The 23,354-nt window shown below is 37.5% G+C and overlaps 1 protein-coding gene across 1 annotated transcript in view; it reads right to left on the bottom strand.

Annotated features, from left to right (window-relative positions):
* The window catches only part of rmdn2 (regulator of microtubule dynamics 2), a 36,734-nt gene that overhangs the window by 5,455 nt on the left and 7,925 nt on the right, over positions 1–23,354 (bottom strand). The window contains exons 4-8 of the mRNA XM_028007927.1: positions 13,421–13,583; positions 13,248–13,350; positions 11,559–11,619; positions 2,486–2,561; positions 1,587–1,664 (exon numbers count right to left, since the gene is read on the bottom strand). Coding sequence (XP_027863728.1) covers positions 1,587–1,664; positions 2,486–2,561; positions 11,559–11,619; positions 13,248–13,350; positions 13,421–13,583 — 481 coding nt within the window. The remainder of the gene's footprint in view (positions 1–1,586; positions 1,665–2,485; positions 2,562–11,558; positions 11,620–13,247; positions 13,351–13,420; positions 13,584–23,354) is intronic.

Genomic DNA, 23,354 nt, shown 5'->3' with positions numbered 1-23,354 from the left:
TTTTTGTAAACTAGCATTATAAAAAAGTTAATATTTTTCACAAATTTTCAGAGTAAAATCACACCAGTGTTTTTACTGGAAGAATAAGATTAATTTATTTTCCCACTCCTTTGCCAGGAATGAAAGTCATTTCTAAAGTTAAAATCTACCAACTTTTTTACATTTCAACTAAAACCTAGTTCAAAATTTTTGTTTTTTTAACAGCAAATTAACATGTTGCATGAAAACAAAATCTGAAAATGTACCAATAAAACCAATAAAACCCCTAATGAGAGCTAACATCCAAATATAGCAGCGATGACTCTGAGTAAAGACGTAGCGTGATGGCCATAAAAACAGCCTTTATCTGAATCAGAAACAAACGCCAGAACGGAAAGAACACAAGCAGAACAGAAACAGGATGGAGCTCTCACTCTGCTGCAATCTGATTTAAAGCTAACAATGGCTGCTGTTAACCTCCCAGAGAGCGCCCTGCACAGGCAGAAAAAATCGCACTGAACTCCACAGGTTGTCTGCTCTACGGCAAGCCGTCATTATCAATAGTTAGACATACATTAACGGCTTGTTCTAAACTGGTTTTTATTATAAACTCAACATTCACGAAATGGAAAAGCTCAGCATCTACTGACAACGTTTCGGTATAGAAATGTTGCAATACAATGTCACGCCAAAAAAGCTGCATTTCAGTTATGATGAGCATTAGGTTTAGCTGTCAAGTTGTCAACATAAAGCACTAAATCTTAAATGTTCACCTGATATTTCCATAAAGGAAAATGGACACAGTGCTTTGGTACTAATTATCAAAACTACAACAACTAGATAACAAGGTCAGAAAAAAGTTTTAATTAAGAAAAATAGCAAATGAGAAGGAAGCAGGTTAGCTATGCTAGTTTGACTATGACAACTTTGACATGCAGATGTACTGTGGAATTCAGTGTGTTTTGGTTCAGTTAAAAAATAAAAAGAGGCGATCTAAACACCAACTCTGGCAGATCATCAGTAGAGCAGGTGTTTAAATTAGCTAATAATTTCCAGATATAAACAATAACATGCAACGTGTCCACAGATTTAGTAGAATCTGTAACTTGCTGAGATGTATTCATGGAAAAAATCAAGCTCAAACACAAAGACTAAACTCCTAGCCTTAATCTTCGAACGTTTACAAAGTAAACTTGCCAGCTTCTTTAAATCTTAATTTTAAATGTTAAGCAAGTCAAGATCTTATAATTTATCACTGTTGAAACCATTAAATCAAATTTCGCAGCATTCACAAACAAACGTTAAAATTGTAAATCTATGCTCTGTGTCCAAATGTTAGCATCTGTGCTAGTTCACTTATGCTCTAAATATGACCCTCATTAAGTAATGTTTTAAGATCTGATTACTAAATTGGGATTTAACAGAAGTGCAAATTTTTTTTAGATATTTATTTTAATTGTATTTTTTTGCTGTGTGTTTACGTACTGTCAACAATGTCTTCCTGTAACATTTTTAAATTTTCTGCGGTCAAACTCAGAACGTCTCATTATTCATACTAACGGCTTGCCATACTCTCTGAGGTCAGACAGGAGGGAAAGGTCACGTACAGCGTAGCACCAGCGGCCCAGCAGGTAGTAGGACATGGGATCCTGAGGCTTCAACTCGATGGCTTTATCCAGGTGATCCTGGGACAGAAACAGAGAAACAAGAGGATTTAACGCTGACTCAGAGTTCAGCAGAGACGGATTTTAACGCTGATTCATGGTACGATAGGAAGACGGATTTTAACGCTGATTCAAGATACGACAGAAAGACGGATTTTAACGCTGATTCATGGTACGACAGAAAGACGGATTTTAACGCTGATTCATGGTACGACAGAAAGACGGATTTTAACGCTGATTCATGGTACGACAGAAAGACGGATTTTAACGCTGATTCATGGTACGACAGAAAGACGGATTTTAACGCTGATTCATGGTACGACAGAAAGACGGATTTTAACGCTGATTCATGGTACGGCTGCTGCTTTCACCGCTTTCTGTCCCAACCTGATCTGTCGTGCTTCACCAACCCACAAGTTTTTCACAAACACCTCTCACACACGCAAACCTGCCGCAGCGCCGCACACTCCCCCCGCTGCCACAGACCCTCCCCTTCTTTTCATTTCTGCCCTCTTCAGCTCTCTTTCCCTCCCTCTTTTCTCTCTCTCTCTCTCATTCACCTGTCAAAGCTCTGAAGGTACACAGTGTTTGGGAAAACTGCTGAGAGGAGATAAAATGCTACGTGCCGTTGTTCCATGCTCTGGTTATGTAAGCGGATGAGTGAAACCTGAACCTTCAGAGCCACATAAAGGCGGTTATAAAGTTGGCCTTCTCTCACCAGAATTGCCTTTCCAGGATTAAACGACAAATTTTCCAGCAAGATCTAGAGAAACTCAACACTTTCAGAAATTTACATGCAACATATGAAAATGCTGGAATAGTTTATGATATGTGTGGCTCACCTTAAAGATGTAACCGTTCTTTATCTTGTTTTGTATCGAGTCGTATTCTGCCATGATTCCACACATGATGGCGTACCTGTGAAGACAAAATAAAACTCACAAATCAGTTTTTGTGTAAGCAGCATTTCATGCTAAATAAAGTGTTAAACTTATTTTTGAAGGTAAATTTTTATAGGCAAATTCCTTAAGGTGATTTTTTTGCTGCTGAATTTAAATTAAAACAGAATGCCACGGATAAAAATTCACTGCCTAAAAACGACTTTTATTATACTCTATCTTTCATACTATGTGCCAAAAGGCTGCAAACACTGAAGATGTTGTGCTGCTTACAAATTCCCCCTAAACGTCTTAAATTACATTTTATTTCAGTAAAACATTAAAGCTTCTCCTGCTCTGCTAGAAAACAAGATGGCTCAAGACAGATAAAAATTTTAAAACAACATGTTCAAGTGAAGTGGGGGGGAACCACCATGGAAGAATTAAACACCAGAGAAACAATCATTAATGGAAAATCAACACTGATAAGACAAATACTGCCGCAAATTACCCTGAAAGGCAAACACCAGATGAGGAACTGTGGGCTACTGTGACTAAAGAGCTTTGTGTTTATTTAGCGAAGGCAGCGCGGGACGAGCCCACACAGCCACTGGCTGGCGCTGCGCTGCGTGGGTTTCCAGCAGAGATGCTATCTGTCACTAGCAGGTCCAATGAAAACAGGCAGCTGGATGCAAAGGCTTTGAACAGATCCATCACTTCTGATTAAAGACCTGCTGAAAGCCACAGCGGTTGGCTTATCCTTCGCCTCCATGTGTTAATTAAGTTTTTTTATTTATGCAAGTAGCTGAAAGTCCCTCAAAGAGTTTAGCAACTTGGTCATCAGATCTTCTCAACTTTAGCTAGAGAAAACACTGCAAAAACATAAAATTATACCAAGTACTATTGGTTGAGTTTCTAGAGAAAATATCTTGGTACACTTGAAAAAGGACAAAAATAATTTACAGGTAACTTTTCAGCAAGACATAAACACTTGTCTTAAGTCAACAAAACAAGTTCTTGTTCTTTGGCAGATTATTTGATTATCAACTGGCCCTGTGACGTTACCTAGCAACGCCAGCCATGCCCGGCCTGTCGCCTAGCAACCCAGTTCTATTGCCACTGGATAACTTGGAAACAAAATATTTTTCCCATGTTATAAGAGGAAAATTCTGCCAATTGAACTAGTGTTTTTAAATAAATATTAAGGAATTATTTACTTAAAATAAACTCCTATTTCTCGGTGAAAAGTTACTTATGATGAGAGGTGGCAGAGAACCCAAACATTGTACTCCAGTAAGAGTAGCACTACTTCAACATATTTTTACTCAATAGTAAAAGAGAAGTGTTAAGGCTGAATATTGCAGAATTAAACAAATTTTCACAAAAATGTCAAAACGTAGCATGTTAAAAGACCAAACAAGACCGAATTTCTGCAAAACAGTTGATTTGAAGTTTAGTTACTCTTTATAGCTGGAGTTTTTTTTAGCGTTTGTTAAAACTGTCACCATGTTGTATCAAAATGAGGCAAATAATCTGTGAAAAGATCAATCTCCTCCACCTCATCCCTGAGATACTTTTGCCGTCTGAATAAATGCACTAAAAAACAACCAATCAGAGCCAGGAGGCGGGGCTTAGTGCCGTCAATCAATCTAATGTACTTGCTGCTAATGTGCTCATGGAGGAGATTCAACTTACTGTTACAGAAAAACCATTTATCCGCCACCATTAGCATTCATGGCAGGCCGTAGAGTGATTGACAGCGCTAAGACCCTCCCCCTGTCTCTGATTGGTTGTTTCTGGCTGAGTGGTGTATTTCTGCAGCTTTTACTGGGAGCACTGGGAGAAGGCAGAGGTGCTTCCACAGGTCATCTCTTATTGTATACTGTCAGGAAGTAATGATAACCAATACGTAAAAAATATAATTTTTAATAAAAGTTACATACTGCAGCTTTAAGGTGGATGAAAACATCAGCAGATGACTTTTATTGTGATTCGCCATTTAGAAAATTAGAGACTCAGAGTCAGTTAATGAGCTCAGCAGTAGAAAAGTTTCTAAAATCCACGTGGTTAAAGGCGTCAGGAGGAGCTTGTTGTGACATCGTGACGTGAGACGAGCTGCACCGACATACCAGAGACGAATAGTAACCATCACTGGGATCAGGGATTGCTACAGACAACCATGGCAGGAGACGTTGGCAAACATCCTGGCCACCACAGGCTCGTGTTGACTCTACTAGACATGCTGCGAAAACGTTCGCCATTAAGGGTCAAAGAGCAACTGCACTGTAAAACATTTGAGCCGCATTTAGCTGTGTCTATTATCTTCTACACTTTAAGTCAAATAAACTCAGCGAGTTTTAGACTTTGAACCTAAATGTGTGAGCCTGTGAAAGATAAACTTACAGTAGTAAGTTGTGTTCATTTTTTTATTAATTATGTCAAACCTCCAAGAGTTTTTAAGTTAGCACTTAAACTGAAAGAAGAAAAAGAAAAGAGTGGGAACTATTTCCCAGAATGCTTAGCGGCATGTTTTGTATCCTGACATGAAACATTGATCTGACTCTGTTGTTATTAAGGCAAATGTTCATTTTAATGTCCTGTTCTCACTAAATGTCTGAGCAGAATTCATTGTGACGTTTAATAAACTTCATTATCAGATCAGAAATTTTGTTCATGAAATTTGAAACAAGAGTTTAAATCATTCTAAAGTAAAATAAAGTTATTTTAACTTGATATTGAGTAAAATAACAGAGAAACGTGGCTCTTTAGGTAGGAGCAGTTTTTTCCCCCTGCATATTGTGAAATAATTATTTGGTTTAAATTGCAGCATTAAGTTAAAACTCACAGTTCAAGATTAATTAACTTAAAAAAATATATTTTAGAGAACTGCGCAGTTGGTAGAGCTGTTGCCTTGCAGCAAGAAGGTCCTGGGTTCGATTCCCGGCCCGGGGTCTTTCTGCATGGAGTTTGCATGTTCTCCCTGTGCATGGTGGGTTTTCTCTGGGTACTCCGGCTTCCTCCCACAGTCCAAAAACATGACTGTCAGGTTAATTGGTCTCTCTAAATTCTCCTTGGATGTGAGTGTGCATGGTTGTTTGTCCTGTTCTGTCCTAATTTCTGAGTTAAAACAATTTTCTTGTTGACTTAAACTGCATTTTCAAGGCAGCAGGTGGACTTTCATTTTCAAGTTAAACCACCTTCAAATGTTTTACAGTGCATGCAGAAGCAGCTGAGCCACGTTTTTAACATGAATACTTGATTGTTAAAAGGACTGCTCTTATGCAATGCTACTTTATTTCAGAGGCACGGAGCAGGGAAGAGGAAGAGATAGGATGTAGAGGTGTGTCTGGCCTCAGGGCCCCAACTGCTGGAGCTAACCCGCTCCTTTAAAGTGAGAGCTGAAACACTATCCTGGCTAATAAGAAAAGGAAAGTATCAAAAGGGGAGGAGAGAAGTCGCAATAAATGACAGGGGAAGATGAGGCGACGAAAGAGCGCTTTATTGCGTAAAGTTGGTGCACATGTTCCAATAACATCTCTAAGAAATCCCCTAGTCCACTGGGCAAAAACAAAGAGCCCAAAGAGACAGGTGCTTGGCGGAAACAGCAGATAGATTTCAGCTTTCAGATCCAAACACGAACAGCCAAACGCAGAGAGTTGCCAGATGGGACTCCAGGCTAAAACCTGTACAGAAACAGGGCGAGGAACTGCCAAATGTTTCAAGACAGTGTGCAATGTGTACAGTTTGCTGACACAATTAGCTCAGGACAAAAACAAAGTGATACTGTTTTCTCTACCGTCTCAGAGGACCGCTGGGAGTGAAGTCTACAAGTTTTTGCACCAAAATGAGTGAAAAACTGTGAAATGAAACAAAATAAGCATTTTATTGCGTACATTATTAGTTTGCTACAATTGTGCAAACAAGAAACAGGTATTTTGCAAAGTTTGGCTATAAATATGAGGAAAGCTTCCACTAAAATGTTTCTAGTGCACTAAAAAATCACAAAGTCTTACTATTTTTGGTTTAGTTTCCAATGCAAATACTTTAATATAATTGAAATAAGACAAAACTAACTTTCAAGTTAGATTAAAGAGCTTGTTTTAAGTAAATAATTTCTTAATATTGTTAAAATGTTCTAGTTCCACTGGCAGATCATTTCCAATGCTATAAGTGAAATAATCTGCCAGTGGAATTAGAACGTTTTCATGAAAATTAAGGAATGATTGGTTCAATATTTTGCCAAAAAGTTACTTGTAGGTTACTTTTGTCTTCAGTACAAAATAGATCAAAAATACTTGGTAGTATTTTGTGTTTTTGCAGAGTGAATAAAAGCGAGTGTAGACCATAAAGAGCAAAACCTGAGATGACCCACTAATCATGCCAAACCCGTTTTTTCCATTAAAGCACCAACAAAAGAGCTCACCAGTCTCTCTGTTTTTTTTTTAAAGAACATCTGAGCTTCATCGGCAAGATGAGACACCGGAGCGGTGCAGAGCCAGAACAGCAGCACCTTTCATAGCTGCTGCTACTCTCGGATCATCAAAGCAGGTTTGTTCAGCTAGCCTTCCTCACCCAGCCTATTAAGCTGTCACTCACTCCGTCTCTGTGTGCATTCATTAACATCTAAACGTCATTTTTATGTGACTGACTTTAAAGAACAGGTTAACATCCTCAAAATCATCTAGAGGTGTTTCATTTTAACTGCATGTTAAAATGTTTAAAGGGCATGGATTGTGCAAAAATTCTTGTTTGGCCCGGTTTTGTATTTCCATTTGGGTTTCTACTGCTTCTAAAAACAACCCGAGCACTTAAAAAAAAACATAAAAAAAACAACCAGCTGCTTTTGGAAATAAATTAATAATTTTTTTGGTGTCTGGAAAAGGAGCAGTGTCAAAAACCTTTGGAATGTAACATCATAAATCAGCAGGCACTGGCCGTTACCTAGCAACCCCAGCAGAGTTCTGCTTGTAACCTAGCAACCCCAGCAAAGCCTGGCCAGTTATCTACACTGCATAAAGAAAATTTTACCCAGTATTTTTGGTTCAGTTTCTAGTAAAATATCTTAGTCCACTTGTTATTAAACAAAACTAACTTGCAAGTATCTTTTCAACAAGATATAGGAGTCAATAATTCCTTAATATTGATTTTAAAAAAGTACTATGTAGTAATAATCTGCCAGTGGAACTAGTAAGTTTTCATCAATATTAAGGACTAAGTAACCAAAAACAAGCTCCTATATTTTGCTAAAAAGTTATTTCAAGTGTATTGAGATATTTACACTAGAAACTAGACCAAAAATATAGGTAAGATTTTGAGTTTTTGTAGTGTAGCATCCCAAGCTAAGCTCTAGCACATTCGGTTTTACAGCTGTACAATGGCTGCTCAAACTATATATTAAAATCTGATTATCCAAGAATGATTTTGTTCAATAAATGTGATGAACATGTTTTGTATAGACCAGGGGTCCCTAAAGTGGGTCCTCGAGGGCCGGCATCCTGCATGTTTAGTTCTCTCCCTGGTTTAACACACCTGGATCAAATGATGGCTCATTAGAGGCCTAAGAAGAACATTGACATGCTGACATGCTGAAAAGGTTGTTATACCACCAGGGAGAGAACTAAAACATGCAGGATGCCGGCCCTCCTGGACCCACCCTTGGTATAAACCACAGTCCTACTGTTCAAGGGAGCATATTAGGTGACCTTTAATGCCTGATTGTGCTTTTGGGCAAAGAGGGTAAAAAACCAGCTTGGTAAGTAGTTTCAGTGGGGAGCAGGAAGTGAGTTGCGCTGCATCTAAACAGCAGCTGCCAAAGTGTGACAAGATGAACAGCATTCACAGAAAAAGAAAAAAACGGTGACAAGTTTTCTCACGGCATCTGTGCTCTAAGTAAACAGTTACCTGCAACATAAACTTCCTTTCAACACCTGGCAGCGCTCCACCAGTCCCACCCTCCTCCGCTCTCAGAGCAGCTCTACCTAATTTGACCCGCTCATTCAAGTCGGACTCTTTTACTGCTTCATTTCAGGATCTCGCTAATCCCATTAGCAAAAATTAGATTACCCATTAAGCCGTTTCTCTTTATTAGCTAAACAAACGAGGCTTTGTGTTTCGGTTGACATCGCGAGCCGAGGCCAGTTGTTAACTAGTCTACTGAGAGAACAAGGCTTCAGTCTTACAGACGAAGAAACGTCTGCAAAAACCAAACGAACTTGCATGAACTCAGCCGCAAAGGAAAATATGTTTCAAGAATTTCTGACACTCAGAATGAGGAAGAATTCATGTTATGTAAACAAGCAAATCATGCTATTATTATAAGCAGTAATAGTACAAAGGAGGAACTTCTGTAACAAAGCATTCGTTGGAAATACAAAGTACACTGATGCCTTTAAGGCTTGAGGAACAGCATTTAGTAGCAGCAACACTCAACACGCAATTTTCTCTTTGACTTAAGGCGCCGCTTTAGAATGTTTTTTCTAGAGAGGGAACGTTTTTAACCCTTTCAGGCCTGCGTCAACAAGGAAATGCCACATTCCAGTTGAGTCCACCTTAATCGAAGTCCAGTTCATTTGTCTAGAAAGTTCAGTTTGTTTTTCTGGAGGTGTGAAAACGCAATACAACCCCAAAAAATGCTAAATCTGGTCGGCCTACAAGCCTCTGAATCTATTCAGATGAAGTGAACTGTGGTGCAGTTTGAGTGCATATGTGAACGCCAAGCGGACTGGAGAAAACAGGAAGTGAACTACAGCGCAGGGCATTCTGGGTAAATAAAACCAAATCGAGCGAGAGTTTAGCGCTGGTGGGAGAAATCTTACAAACTCTAAAATCTGACTCTACTCCATTTTTCTTTATATTTTGTGAAGAAGGAAATTGATCCGTGTCTTCTTCAGATATTTTAATGTGTTCTTGAAATAAGACAAAACTAACTTTCAATTATTTTTCTGCAAGATATATAGAGGCTTGTTTGAAGTCAGAAGTGACACTGGCAGATTATTTTACACATAGAAAACATTTTCCCATGTAATAAGTAAAATAATCTGCCAGTATAACTAGTTCTTTATCATCAATATTAATAAATTATTGACTTAAAATAAAGTTCAGGAGAGAGATAAGAGGGAAACAGAGGGGACCTCCATGGAAAAAAGTACAAAATAAAATTATATATAAATAAAAAATAATAAAAATACAGGAAATACACATATAGTAAATTACAAAAAAAGGAAAAAAATCCATCCATCCATCCATCCATCCATCCATCCATAACAAAAACGCTTAAATTGTAAAACAATGTCTCAGATACTAAAACAAGTTTGGTCTGATTTAACTTCAGACAGCGAGTAAAAGCCATTTAAGTCTTTTTATTCAGTTTATGTAACGGGACACATTTCAGGCAGATTCTTCATCTAATCAGCAGTCAAGTTTTGACATGAGCAGATTTTTTAGATGTGAAACACAAAGGGCCTGCAAACAGGATTTTTACCTCCCAGACCTAATTAACAGGAGAGAAGACTCTTTTCTTTTTTTTTTTTGCAACAAGCACATAGCTAAATATTTAGTCACTGTTAAACTGACTAACATGCAACTTCTGCAGATTTATGGATGTTTCTGGATAAAAATTAAATTTTCTCCCTCATATCCCAAAGCAGTTCACCTGTGCAGGTGTAAACAGTGAATGAAGAACTACAACTGTAATATCAGACATTAATCACACCAGTTCTTCCAGTATAACTGTCAATATATGTCAGCGGGGTTAACCCTGGCTCTGTTTACATTCCTGAAACTGGATGTGATTCTATCAGATTGATGTTTGGGAAGTTGGTTGACATTATCTCATAAATATGCTTGACTGGATCGCCTGCACTGAGAGTTCATGTTTCTTTATTTACTTATTTCTTCACTAGTTGGTTGAAAGAAAAGCTAGAAGGTCACCCAGCATTTAACTTGGGACCCATCCATGTTTACTGGGTAATCTCTTGTTTTGTTGTGTTTTGTAAAATGCACCATCTTTGTCATGTATTTAAAGTTTCTGCTTCACGAACTCAGAGGAACATCTTCTGCCTGGGTTTGACTCTAAAAGAATCAACAGAATCAAGATTGACAGAACAGGAACAGATGGAATCTCAACAAATACAAAAAAAAGGAAAGTTAAGTGGAAGGAAGACATGTGGTTGAGAAAGAGGAGGGAAAGCATAACGGATAACTGAGACTTATTGTGTTTTGACTGCAGTTCTTTACTGATCCCCATAAATCATGGATGTCAAACTCGTTCTCATTTGGGCCATATCAACATCACAAAGGTCCTGAAAACGGCCGGATGTGGCAGAAAGTACTGATAAAACTAAACATTAAGAAACTATGATTACTTTTTCCATTGAAATGTCTGACATTTGTTGTCTTGAAAATATATTTTAATATTTTTACCCTCTGACAAGCTAACGTTTGGATTTTTATTAGAATTAAACCAAAATAACCAAAAACAGAAATAAACAATCAATACGTCATTAAATAAACATGAGCAGAGTTGGGTAATATTTACTCAATTACATTCACTTGAGTAACTTTTTTGAAAAAAAAAAAATGTTTTCACTACTCTTTAGTTTTTATGTTTACCTGAATAATTTTATTAGGAAGTATTTCTGCTCTTACTTGAGTAAATTTTCTGGATTTTCTATCCACTGAATTAAAAACAAACATGTTTTTATTGAAAGAAGTTGATTCGGAAAAAATTTCTTTTGCCTGATTTTATTTTTTTGTGACTAATATAAATTATTGTCATTTTTGTCCAAACTTTCCACTTCACTTTATCTGATGATGTAATTTGTAAATATTAAATGATTATTTGATCAGTTACTCAGTACTTGAGTACCAAATACTTTTTAACTCTTGAGTAAATTTTGGTGTTTTCTAGCCACCTCCGTACATGAGCTTCCTATTTTTAATGAAGTAAGCTAATAAACTCAATTATATTTTAATATGACATGAACAAGCATTTACCAGAATAAAAAGATGAAAAAAGGGAGAAAATGTAAAAACTTACCACTGATGACTTTCAGCACATTTGGGATTCACTTTAATGGCCTCTTCACCAATCGCTTTACCTAAAACAAAAAAGTAAGAAGATACTAACTTCCATTTAAACTCAAATTCAACATTTATTTTTAAAGGTTACAATGTGGATTTGTCATTAAAAATGTTTATAAATATGCCTAAATGCATAAATTATTATTTTTTCTTATACATTTCTCTTTTTGATAGAAAAAAGAATATTTGGTGAAATAAAATGCTTTGTTGACCAAAAGACATCCATGAATCAAAAAATTTGGCTTTAGATAAAAGCGATGAAAACAAAAGTTAGATGATGAAACGACATCCAGGAGGAGTTTTAAATCTGTCACTGCTCCATGGAAAATGTCATATCAGCTCTAATTATGTCAAAATGTTCCTAAAATAGTCACAGGTGTCTGCTGACTGTGATGAGCGGCGCGGTGATGAGGAAGGATTAAAGTTCAGAGGAACAGGCCCGTCCTGTTTGGACCAGAGAAAACTCGTAAAAATAGCCTCTGTTCATTAAGGGGAAAAGAAAAACAAACGCTGCTGTCTGTAGGAAAAGGTTCAGGAACGTCACTGGAAAATGTTTGGTTTCGTCATGGACTCTGGAAAAAACTCAGATTCAATCATTTGCATAGTGGAAAATAAAAAACTATGCATCGTTTTCCTTCGACATATATAATTATGCCATAAATTAGATATAAACCCATAAAATACCCTGGTGTTTGTTGATGATGCAGAACAAAATGTGGAAAAGTGAAGTGAAGCCTAAGTGTAATCAATACATATTTTAAAATTCCTAATTTCACACACATTTAATGGTAGTTTTAATACTTTGTTCAGCATTTTAACCAGATTTAGAGAAACATCAATCTCAGTTTTAAGTTTCTAGCCTCAAAAAATACCATAAAAAAGATAAATGAGTATCAATTCAGTCAAAAATTAAAATGTTAAAATTATAAAAGTTGTGATGAGGCAAATCAAAGATATAACGTGCAGGATTTGTTACATTTTTCCTTTTGAGAAAATGGAAGAAATTCTGGATTTTTTTTGTGCCAAAGTTAATTTAAATATTTTCCACACGTTTCTTGAACTGAAAAAGAATAGTTCCAGACTTTTCAGCTCAGCCGTGGAAAATAGAAGTTAAATGACCAGAAGGATCACAGAGTAAAGAATCTGGTCAAAAAGGAATCTGTTCAGAACCAATAGTTATTCAAAGACAGGAATCTTTTTAGAATCAAACAAATAATGTTCAGAGTAAAGATTCAATTTACAGTAAAGAATCTGTTCAGACTCAGGAATCTATTCGGACTAAAGAATCTGTTCAGACTAGGGAATCTATTCAGACTAAAGAATCTGTTCACTGCGGAATCTATTCGGACTAAAGAATCTGTTCAGACTAGGGAATCTATTCGGACTAAAGAATCTGTTCAGACTCAGGAATCTATTCCGACAAAAGAATCTGTTCAGTGTAAAGAATTAAAGTAAATAATCTGTTCAGAATCAAGAATCTGTTCAGTTTGGTTAGGACTGGATTGGAAATTGTGCTAAAATCCAAATAAATCTTTATAAAACCTTCAGATAATCTGCTGAACTGCTGATATAATAACTGTTAAAAAATGTTAAACGTTCAAAGTGAGTCTTTTAGTAAAATACTGCAGCGATGTTTGTAGGTTACCGTTTTCTGCATGAGTCTTTTTCTCCTCCAGAGTGACGGTAATGTCGTGAACGTCGCAGTACGCTCGGGTCAGCCGCCACAGAAACTCTGAGTTCTGCCCAAACTGCAGAAGTGAACCACATTATGAGACGCCGCCATGTTTTCTGCCTCACTGGCAGAGAAAGTAAACTCACCTCGTCTCTCTGCTCCAGAAGGACGCTCAGACTTTCCCTTTTGTCCGACTCGCCGCCCTGACGCAAGCGGTCGATTCTGTCGAGGAGGACGGATAGCTTGCCTTGAGTTTGCTCTTCATCGCTTTGCTCTTCATCCTCGGAGTCTGTCAGCGCAGTCATGTACCTGTAATCACAATCAATCAATGAAATAACAGGTTTTATCGACTCAAAGCTGCAATTTGTAGCTAATGTAGATGATAAATGTGCTTTAAGCTTTAAATGTCCCAAAATTATACACTTTATAAAACTATTATGAAAATTATGTGGGTGTTTTAGCCTAGGCTGAAAAGTAACAACATTGTGGTCAGAAAGGTACTGCATGTAAACGACCGTTTATTTGCCGTGACGTCAGCTAAAAGTGCGACGCTACAGTTAGCTTACCAAAGTATCGTGTTTAAAAATAATAATGAATAAGTGGATTAAAACCTGGTCACTCAAAAGAAAGGGTGAAGATACAGGTGGAAAGAAAAAACTCCAGGATTATTTATATGATCGGAGGAAGCCGAGTCATTCATGTGGTTCACGAACGGTTCAATTTTTTTAACAGGTAGGACTCAAGTTGGTGAGAACTGTTCTTTGTTTTTTGCGACTTTGCTTTCTTATAATTCTCTGCTCAACGTTAACGGCTAGTATTTTTAATTATTTAAAAATAATTAACTTAAATTAATTAAATACAACAGATAAATACAAATGATAGAAATGGGTGGATACATTTTGTATTTAATGGTGCAGAAGAGGATTTTTTTTCTGGCAAAGCAACTCAAGTCTGTTTTTTTTATTTTTATTGTGCTTCTAAGTTACAAATGGCCCTAAGATGTTTTGAGTACACACACAAAACTTGGTAGTAAAGAACAACTTATCAAACACATGAAAATTTAGATATGTAATTGGAAAGGTTAATCCACACATTAAGAATCTGTAAATAACTCAATGGTTTTGTTGTGGCCATTCACATTTACCAAACAAAGAAAGCAACAATTAATGAGTTAAGAGACTAATTACATTTTAGGTTGTGTATATTAAGATGTCCTGTTATTGTGGGGCAATTTAACATTATGTGATCCGTGAGTGAAAACGTTTGAGAAACTCTGATTTAATTCAAACAGCTTTTACTGGCAGGATGCTAAATTTGGCAAACCATCAAACAGGCTGAAAGTTTTCACCTTCTTGCTCTCGATGGAGAAACAATAATCTCCTTGTGAGCTTTTTCTTCTCACTAATCAACATTCAGAACAATCTTGTCATAACGAACATTTTTAATAAACCACATGCTACCAGGTGGTGATTATACCAGATCAATCTTCATGTCTTGTTTGCACACAAAAATGGCACCTGGTATGTTTACATAAGTGGGGGGAACTTAATTGTTTATAATTTTTAGTGGTTGACGTCTGACGTCTGTCGAGTTTACAGGAACATGGGGGAACTTGTTCAGCAGGGTACGGCACGCAACGCTCGCATTACACGTTTTATGGAGCCTTTTCAATCGGAGGCGCAAGCTTGCACCAACACCCAAAGCTAACACTTGAAAGCCAGAGGTAGAAATATAGGTGTAATAAAGTTAAAGGTAAGAATCAAAGATGCAGACACCATGAAAAGCGTCTATTAAGTGTTGGCAGCAGCTGCATGTGCGTCAATGGTGGTTAGAGAATATTTGGGGCCGTGAGGCACTGTTTAGAGGGGATGTGTCAGAGCGGGTCGCAGACAGGAACAACGTAGGTCCGACAGGTGTTTCATGCCAAACGCCGCATGCTAACTCCACCCAACAACACACACTCCGACTGTGATGCACTGCAGAGGTTTTATTCAATACAAATCAGGACATGCCTGTGTTCTGGGATCAAGAAATCATGTTCGTTTATTAAACAACAACAGAGCCACAATGGAAATGCTTCTATTGGATTAAAGATGGAAAGTAGCAGCCAAATGTTCCTGATTAAAACCTTTTATTAACTGATGAGAAAAGCCTCATAAACGAAGGCGCTTTGGCAGTTTGCCGTTGTGGAGCTCTGAGGTGTGTTAGCACAATGCCAAGCAGGAAATACGTCCGGAATCACCTCAGAGTTCAGCGTCTAAATAATGTCATGATAAAATAGAAAGTCCATCCAGTTTAAATTGGAGGATTTACAAATCAGAGCAGAATAAAATAATCTGGTTCAGCAGGTTCTAAAGTAACTAACATTCAGGGTTTCCCCCAGTGTATCGTACGCCTGGCGGGCTGCCAGACCTTAGTTGACACCCCCCGCCAGGTTAGTCGCTTGTTTGTTTATTTAAAAAAAAACTTTTTCAAAATACATCAGTAACAGTGAAAGTAAAGAAAGGTTAAGCTAGGTTTACAGATGACACAGTGAACTTGGCACAGATCACGTGTCACTTTTATCTTATAATTGTTTATTTATAAGGAGAGGAATCACCTGTAATGCCATTTATATCATCCATCAGTAGCTGCATTTCTGTTACAAATGTGAATAAATCTTTGTTGATATTCTGCTAATGTGGGAAAAAGCACAATTTTACCATTGCGGTGTTTCCATTAAATGAGAAATTAAATGAAAATCAAACTTTATCATGTGATAAGTCATTAAAAATCATAGCAGTTATATAACATATGTGCATAATTCAGCCATCGAGGAGACAGTGGCGTTTTATTCAGCCATTGGAGTGCTGGACTGTTATACTTGGGAGCCGCTACATATGCTTTGTTTTGGGGAAATTGTAGTCGGCCATTTTACAGAAGAGCAATTGATTCGATGGAAACGCAGCTATTGGTAGCAAAGACAGGTTAAGCTAGGTTTATAGGTGAGACACTGAATATGGCGCAGATCGAATGTGTCACCTTTTACTCAAAATGGTCTGTTTAGCAGGTGAAAGATCACCTGTACTGCTGTCTATATGATTCCGCTGTGAAGGCTGACTTTTCAGAGGCAAGGCACCAACTTGCTCAGCTCACCAGGCTCAACTAGAACTGCAAAGATTTGTAGATGTGCTTGTCGAGGTTTGTGTTGAGTGAGACTGATATGAGCACATACTGTATATCTTTGTGTACAAAGAATAATGTGTGAAAGTCACTAGAGGACAGCAGCCAATCTTTACATGAGTCAACGTCCCAATAAATTCCTCCAAAGATCAGAGCTTCATCCCCGACTCTGAGTTTTAGTTGGAATGTTGAACCAGTGTTTCCTAATCCTGGTCCTCAAGGCTCACTGCCCTGTATGTTTTAGGTATTTCCTTGCTTCAGTCCAGCTGATTTCAATTGATGACTGATTAACAGGCGTTTGTTGAATTGCAATCAGTTGAATCAGGCACATTAAAGCAGGGAAACCTCAAACATCTAGGACAGTGGGCCTTGAGGACCAGGGTTGGGAAACTGTGTTAAACAATTAAGTTTTACTTTGGTACAATTGAAAGGGTTGTGAGGAGAAAGCCTGGTGTTGGTTTGAAATTAATCACAACTTATCAGTACTAACACCTCATTCCTCCTGTTAAGCACGGCGGTGGCTGGGTGATGATTTGGGCTCGTTGTGCAGCCACAGCACCACGAACTCCTCTGTACTCAACAGCATTTTAAAAGAAAATGTGACCCAAACTGGATCATCAACAGGACAATGATCCCAGATACAGAAACAAGACTACAACAGCATGGCTGAAAAAAATTTACTCAATGTCTTGAAATGGCCCAGTCAAAGTTTAGACCTTAGTCCGATTGAAATGCTGTGGGAAGTGTCGGGAACCTGAAATTGTGTCATTTAATTCAAAGTTAGATATTTGTAAAAGGCCACACATTAATTTTCAGACTCAGCAGATGAAACAGCAGCTAATTACTGGCCTACCCTCCGTCACACGCAGCATTTCTGCAGAAGAGTGGAAGAGCATCCAGACTTAACGCCATCAGGAACCTTAATCTCTGTCTGTTTTCATTTTATAATTTTAGGATAAAGCGCTAAATCCTTTTAACAGCCTTCCTCTTTATACTAAGTCCCCAAATAAACCCTAAAACCCAAAACTCAAATTATTCGTTGGCCAACACACCTCAGCTTAAAAGACATCTAAATGGGCGTGTTTTCGTGTTTACCCTCATTCTTGTGGTCGCTTTTTTCTTTTTAGTCTAGTCGCACAAAATCACAAGGAGCTGCAACAAATGTGGCTGATCTTATTCCGAGCTGCGTCGTTCGCTCATTCATTCCCCGATTCATTCATGTTTTGTACCGTTTCTTCATTCAGCAGTCGGCTTTTCCGCCCTCCAATTATTTACTTAGTGGAGCTGGAGAGACACGCAGCACAGGACTGAGCGATCAGTGCATTCCTGTCACGCCACTGCACGGCTCATGAACCTCGTATGTTGAAAGAAAAAAGACACTAAGGATGTTTTTGTATCACCGTGTTTATGTAATGTGCGTTAACTCGTTTTGAAGCCGTTATTTTCTGTGCAGAGACCTTGGAAGTGACAGCCTCTGAAAGAAGATGTCAAAATATTGCTAAATAGGAATTTTATCGCTGATCAGGCGTATCATCACCATCTACAACAATGTTTTCCTCTGCGTAGTCAAATATCTACAGATAATTTGCTCACAACAGTTAAAAAAAAATCAGAAATGATGTTGCCTCACACTGCAAAAACACAAAATCTTACCAAGAAATTTTGGTCTAGTTTCGAGTGCAAATATCTTTGCACACTAGAAATAAGACAAACTAACTTAAAATAACTTTATAGAAAGGTATAAATAAGCCACAAGCTTAGAACTAGCTCTTGCTTTGTTCCTAACTTATTAACAGTATTACTCAATTACAATGTTTGAGTACTATACCCACCTCTGTGTAATACTAAGATAAATATCAGTGATATTTACTGTATTACTTACTGCTGAACAAGCTAAATTAGCCTAGCTAATGTAGCTCTTATCTGCTAGCTAAGAAGGGCATGTAGCCTACGTGTTTTACAGGTACTTACTCTTCCAGTCACCAGAAACTTGTTATTCACATGAAGAGTTTGTACTTCCTTTACAAATCCGTTTAAACATTGATTGTATTCGTTCATGGATTTCAGGCCGTGAAGCTCCTCCATTTTGTACCCTCTCTGTTCAATAACTAGTTAATTATATCATAGTATGAGATCGGAGGCAGCTTGTCCACATCGTCTGACATATTTTCCTTCTCTGCCTCATACGGGTCGATTCCGACAGCGGCCATTTTGTTCATGTATCTTTCTCTCGCTCATTGGTCAACAGTGTCCACATATTTTCTTTTTGTTTGTCCCCAAGCACGAGTTTCCCTATTGAGAATGCACTGATCATTTACGGTTCAGACTTTATTATTTGTTGATATTGAACACGTGTCTATCCTGATATATATTGTTACTCATTTATTGTCAAGTCCTTTTCAGGTTTTCAGTTCTGAACTAAAACTCTTTTTCTTCATCCCGTTTTGTTGCTCCGTATTCAGATGCAAGCAGACATTCAAAATGCCGCGACTGAATGCCACCTTGCAACACTCCACCTTTTGTAAAAAGTCAAGGATTAGAAGAGCTGCACTTTAATTTTCTACCAGTGCTGGGAATCAGCCACTAGGTTTGAAGACCCCAAGGGGCAAAGAAAGGACGTCTCAAAAGAGCTTAGCGGTGCCAGTCTCTGTGGTTACCCTGTTCCAAACAAACAAGAGTTACCATCCCAACATCTCTGGGCCTGGGAACATGCCGTCCAACTTATTCATCGTCTGTTGACAGGATCAATGAAAAGCTGCCTTTAAACAATGCCTGACTGACTGGAGAGAGTCCAGTTATTTAGCCCCCATCCCTTCCTTAAAGCTTAACAGGGATTCTAATGTAGGGTTTACCCCTACACTGTAAAACGTAATGAGTGGAATTTACTTAAAAAGCTTACGCAAACTTGGTGCCTAGAAAAAATGTTAGCATGTGCAAACCATACTTCTTAAGTTTACACAACTTGACTAAATTGATAATTTCATGTTTAATGACATGAAATTACATAAAACCTAACGACTGTAAAAGTAGTTGTCTTTACTTAAAAAATATATTCAAACCTGTTGCCTCAAAATGTTTTAGCTTAAGTAACTGAGTACTATTAACTTGTGAGGATAACTTAATAAATTTGACTATGTTGTAATTAAACACCATAAGCATAATTTTTTAAACTTGACACGTTGCATGTTATTGTTTACATCCGGGAATTTCATGCTTGTAAAAGACGATTCTTTCATCCATCCGTAGCCGCGCTGCTGTGGTGGAACAACTCTGTTAACAAAATAACGCCTTTAGATGTACCTGTTATTAATTTAGTGCAGTTCGCCACAGCAAAGGGAGAAATAACGCAGAAAATCAGTTAAAAAAAGCAACACAAAACTTTTTCTTTTTTCTCTCTCTCTCTGTGTCAACTACGCTACGCAGACTCGTTGCCATAGCAACAGGCTGATAACAGCTCCACTAGTGTGTCAGGATTCAACACCGAAAAAAGTGCAAATCTTTCCAACACAAGAACAGAACATTCAGTCCGTTACAGTTTTATGTTTTTAGGCTTGATGTTCATCGTTGCTATTAGCTAATCTAACACAGCGGTGGTTGATTAGCTAATTAAACATCTGTTCTGTGATGCGACCCACAGACAGAGAGTCGGTGTGTGGGTCGCCTTTTATAAATTAACCGAAACACCAAATTCCACAGCACATCTACATGTTAAGTTTGTCAAAGTCAAACTAGCAAAACTGGCCTACTGACCTTTCTCTCACGATTAAGTCTCTTAAAAACTTAACATCTAAGAAACTTTTTAAAACTGTTTTAACAAATGTATAAATTTATTCAATTAGATGCATTTTTAAATACACAAAACATTTAAAATCATGTTAATGTTTTGGATCTACGATGAATAAAATCCTTTTTCAATAAAAATAAACTATTTGCTTGATCTTAGTTTTTTTTTCTTTTTAGCCTGTAAATAATTTTGACTCGACAATTTAGATACATGACAAAAAATCTGATGAAGCTCTGGAGTCTACCTTAAACATCTTAAAACACATTTCTGTGACAAAATGAAAAAAGTGGTTTAATTAGTTGTGGAACAATGCATTGTGGGACAACTTGGCCAATCTAATACGTAACTTTTCACATTGATTCAACTTGAAAAGATTAATTTATCAAGCATTTTCTATCCAAAAGTTCAGGCCACTCGTTTAATACGAGTACAAACGAGTTGATGAAATGTTTTATGAAACAGAAAGTTTTGTTCACCTCAGCAGCTGAATAAAGAAAGCTGTCACCTGTTTGTCACAACCAGGAGGTGACATTACAAGGCGGTAATAAAGGAAGCAGTGTTTGTTTTATTGCTGCCGGTTTCGTCTCTACTATACGGCTATAAATAGCATCTCTGCGTGGTTGTGGTGAAACTTGGTTCCAGAAATAGCCGAGGGGGGAAAAAACGGGAGTGGAAACTCAGTTTACACAATCCCATATGAAAAAAATACCTTTGGCAATAACGTTCCATGATAGATATACTGAAAATGGCAGTTACTCTTGACGTCCACCGGCAGAATGAGAGTCTGTTAAACTTTTTGTCACGTGTAGAGTCAAGTATTCACAGGCCAAGAAAAAAAACAACAAAGTAAAATGAAGCAGATAAAGTCGCCCGATATTAATACATATATTTCTTTTTCTTGTTGTTGGAAAGTGATTATATTCACTGTAGATCCAAAACGTTTAATGGATTTTGCACGTTTGCTGTATTAAACAAAAGGCATCTAATTTTCAAATTATTTTCGGCTCAACTGTTTTTATAAAAAAAAAAGTTTCTTAGATAGAAAGTTTGAAGTGGAGCCTCCTGCACAACCAACACTAATGCAGCGAGTTGTTTCTGGAAGGAAAGTCAACAACAAAACACTTGTCCTTTCCAGGAGCCATTGTACAGTGCATACATGCATCCAGCTCAGCTTGGGTTACTAGGTAACAGGGTGGGCTTCATTGGGGTTGCTAGGTAACGGCACAGTGTGACTCAATAAACAGGAGGTTTTTGAAACGGCTTATTTTCCAGACACCAAAAGACATTCATTTATTGCCAGAAACTGTCTGGATGTTTTTTAAGCACTGGGGCTGCTTTTAAAAACAGTTGAGGCATAAAAATTATGCAAAAGGTGAATTTTGCATAAAAGGTCCCCTTTAATCTTTTAATACATCATCAAATTATTACTATCAGTAGCAAGACTTTTAAATGATCTTTGAAACTGAGTCTGTTTCGAAGAAAGACCCACAAAGACTGAGCTGGTCACGACATATTTTGATAACTTTACGGAAGCTCTTTTCTCATCTACACAACTTTTTTCTCGTAATTATATGGATATAGTCTAATTCTTTTAGACTTACCCTAATACTTTGTCCTACAACTGATGAGAGAGATGACTGGAATAAAAGCCACTTTTACAAGTCTTTTGCAAAAAACTAAAATTTAAAAAATCAATTACATTTGGAAATTGGCTCTGGTATGAAAAGCCATATTGTTCAGCCCTAATTGAATGTCGAGTAATCGATTAAAAACCCAGTCGTGGGTGATCAGACTCTTCAAAAATTTTATTCCTCTGTTCACAACGTAAACAGAGGCCCCTGGAAAAACCAAGGTGAATAAATGTGTTTGTCTGGCTGAGCGCCTCCAATTAATCCGACGATACGAACGTGAACGTCTCGCGAACTGACAGGTGTGGAGCAAAGCCTGAATGACGTCATGTGGAAGCTCGACTAAAGCTTTTAATCACAAAGCAGACAATGAGCACCTTTTTTCTCCATCTTAACTTTTCTGAACAGGCTTGCCCCGCGCACAAACAAAACTCTGCCTAACATCTGCTTAAATCAACAACTATCCAGTGTCAGAAATGCTATTTTTTTGGAAGAGATAAAAAAAAAAAGAGAGGTGGTAATGTCCTTGAGCTACGGCGATGTGGTCCAAATAAACTCAGCGGGAACTGTTTAACGAATCACAAGTTCCTACAAGACGTCTTCAGATGAGGGCACTGACATCTTGGCTCACGGGCGGCGTGATTGATGGATCTCCTTTCGAACAGAGAGCGAGTCTCTGTGACATAAACAGCTACGGGTTCTGCAGAACTGATGTGCATCGCAACCCTGCGGTGAGGCTTAAACTGTCACACTGGTCACAGGTGAACGACCTCTGCAAACATGAAGGACAAACTGAAATAATAATAAAATATTATTATTATTTGTCTAAAGAGACGAAGAAAAAAAGCAACAAAAACCATTAGGCTTGCATAATTGATCACTTCCAGTGTAATAAAGTCATGCTTTCACACACATCCATCATTTTCAGCAACAACACAACATGCTTCTGTTTCTATTTCACTGGCGCCCCCTGTTGGTAATCTGCTGCCATGATGGAGAAGATTTCCAAACAATTTGAATGAAAAAACTTTTTTCTTCACTGTAAACTTCGACTCTAACAGTAGGTTTGACTTGGGGTAATAATGTGATTTAAAAGTGATGACCTCACTGCAAAAACAATAACTTAACAATAATTTTTGTCTATTTTCTAGTGCAAACATTTTAGCACACTTTAAATAAGATAAAACTAACTTATGAGTAACCTTTCAGCAAGAAATATGAACTTGTTTTAAGTAAATGATTTCTTAATATTAATAAAAAAGTTCCACTGGCAAATTATTTTACAATCGTTACCTAGCAACGCCAGCCAAGCACAGCCCGTCGCCTAGCAACCCAGTTCTAGTTCCACTGGCAGATCATTTCACTTATAACACAGGAAACAATTTTTGTTACAAGTGAAATAAACACACTGAAAAAACAATCAAAAAGTATTAATATCTTTTTTCTTTGGGTTCAAATTCAAAAATATTTTATTGAATCTAAAGGGAAATTAAATAAAATCATAGT

The sequence above is a fragment of the Xiphophorus couchianus genome, chromosome 22, assembly GCF_001444195.1.
Source record: "Xiphophorus couchianus chromosome 22, X_couchianus-1.0, whole genome shotgun sequence".
NCBI classification, from domain to species: Eukaryota; Metazoa; Chordata; class Actinopteri; order Cyprinodontiformes; family Poeciliidae; genus Xiphophorus; species Xiphophorus couchianus.
The sequence above is the reverse complement of the archived record's forward strand: the minus strand, read 5'-3'. Positions and strand labels throughout refer to the sequence as shown.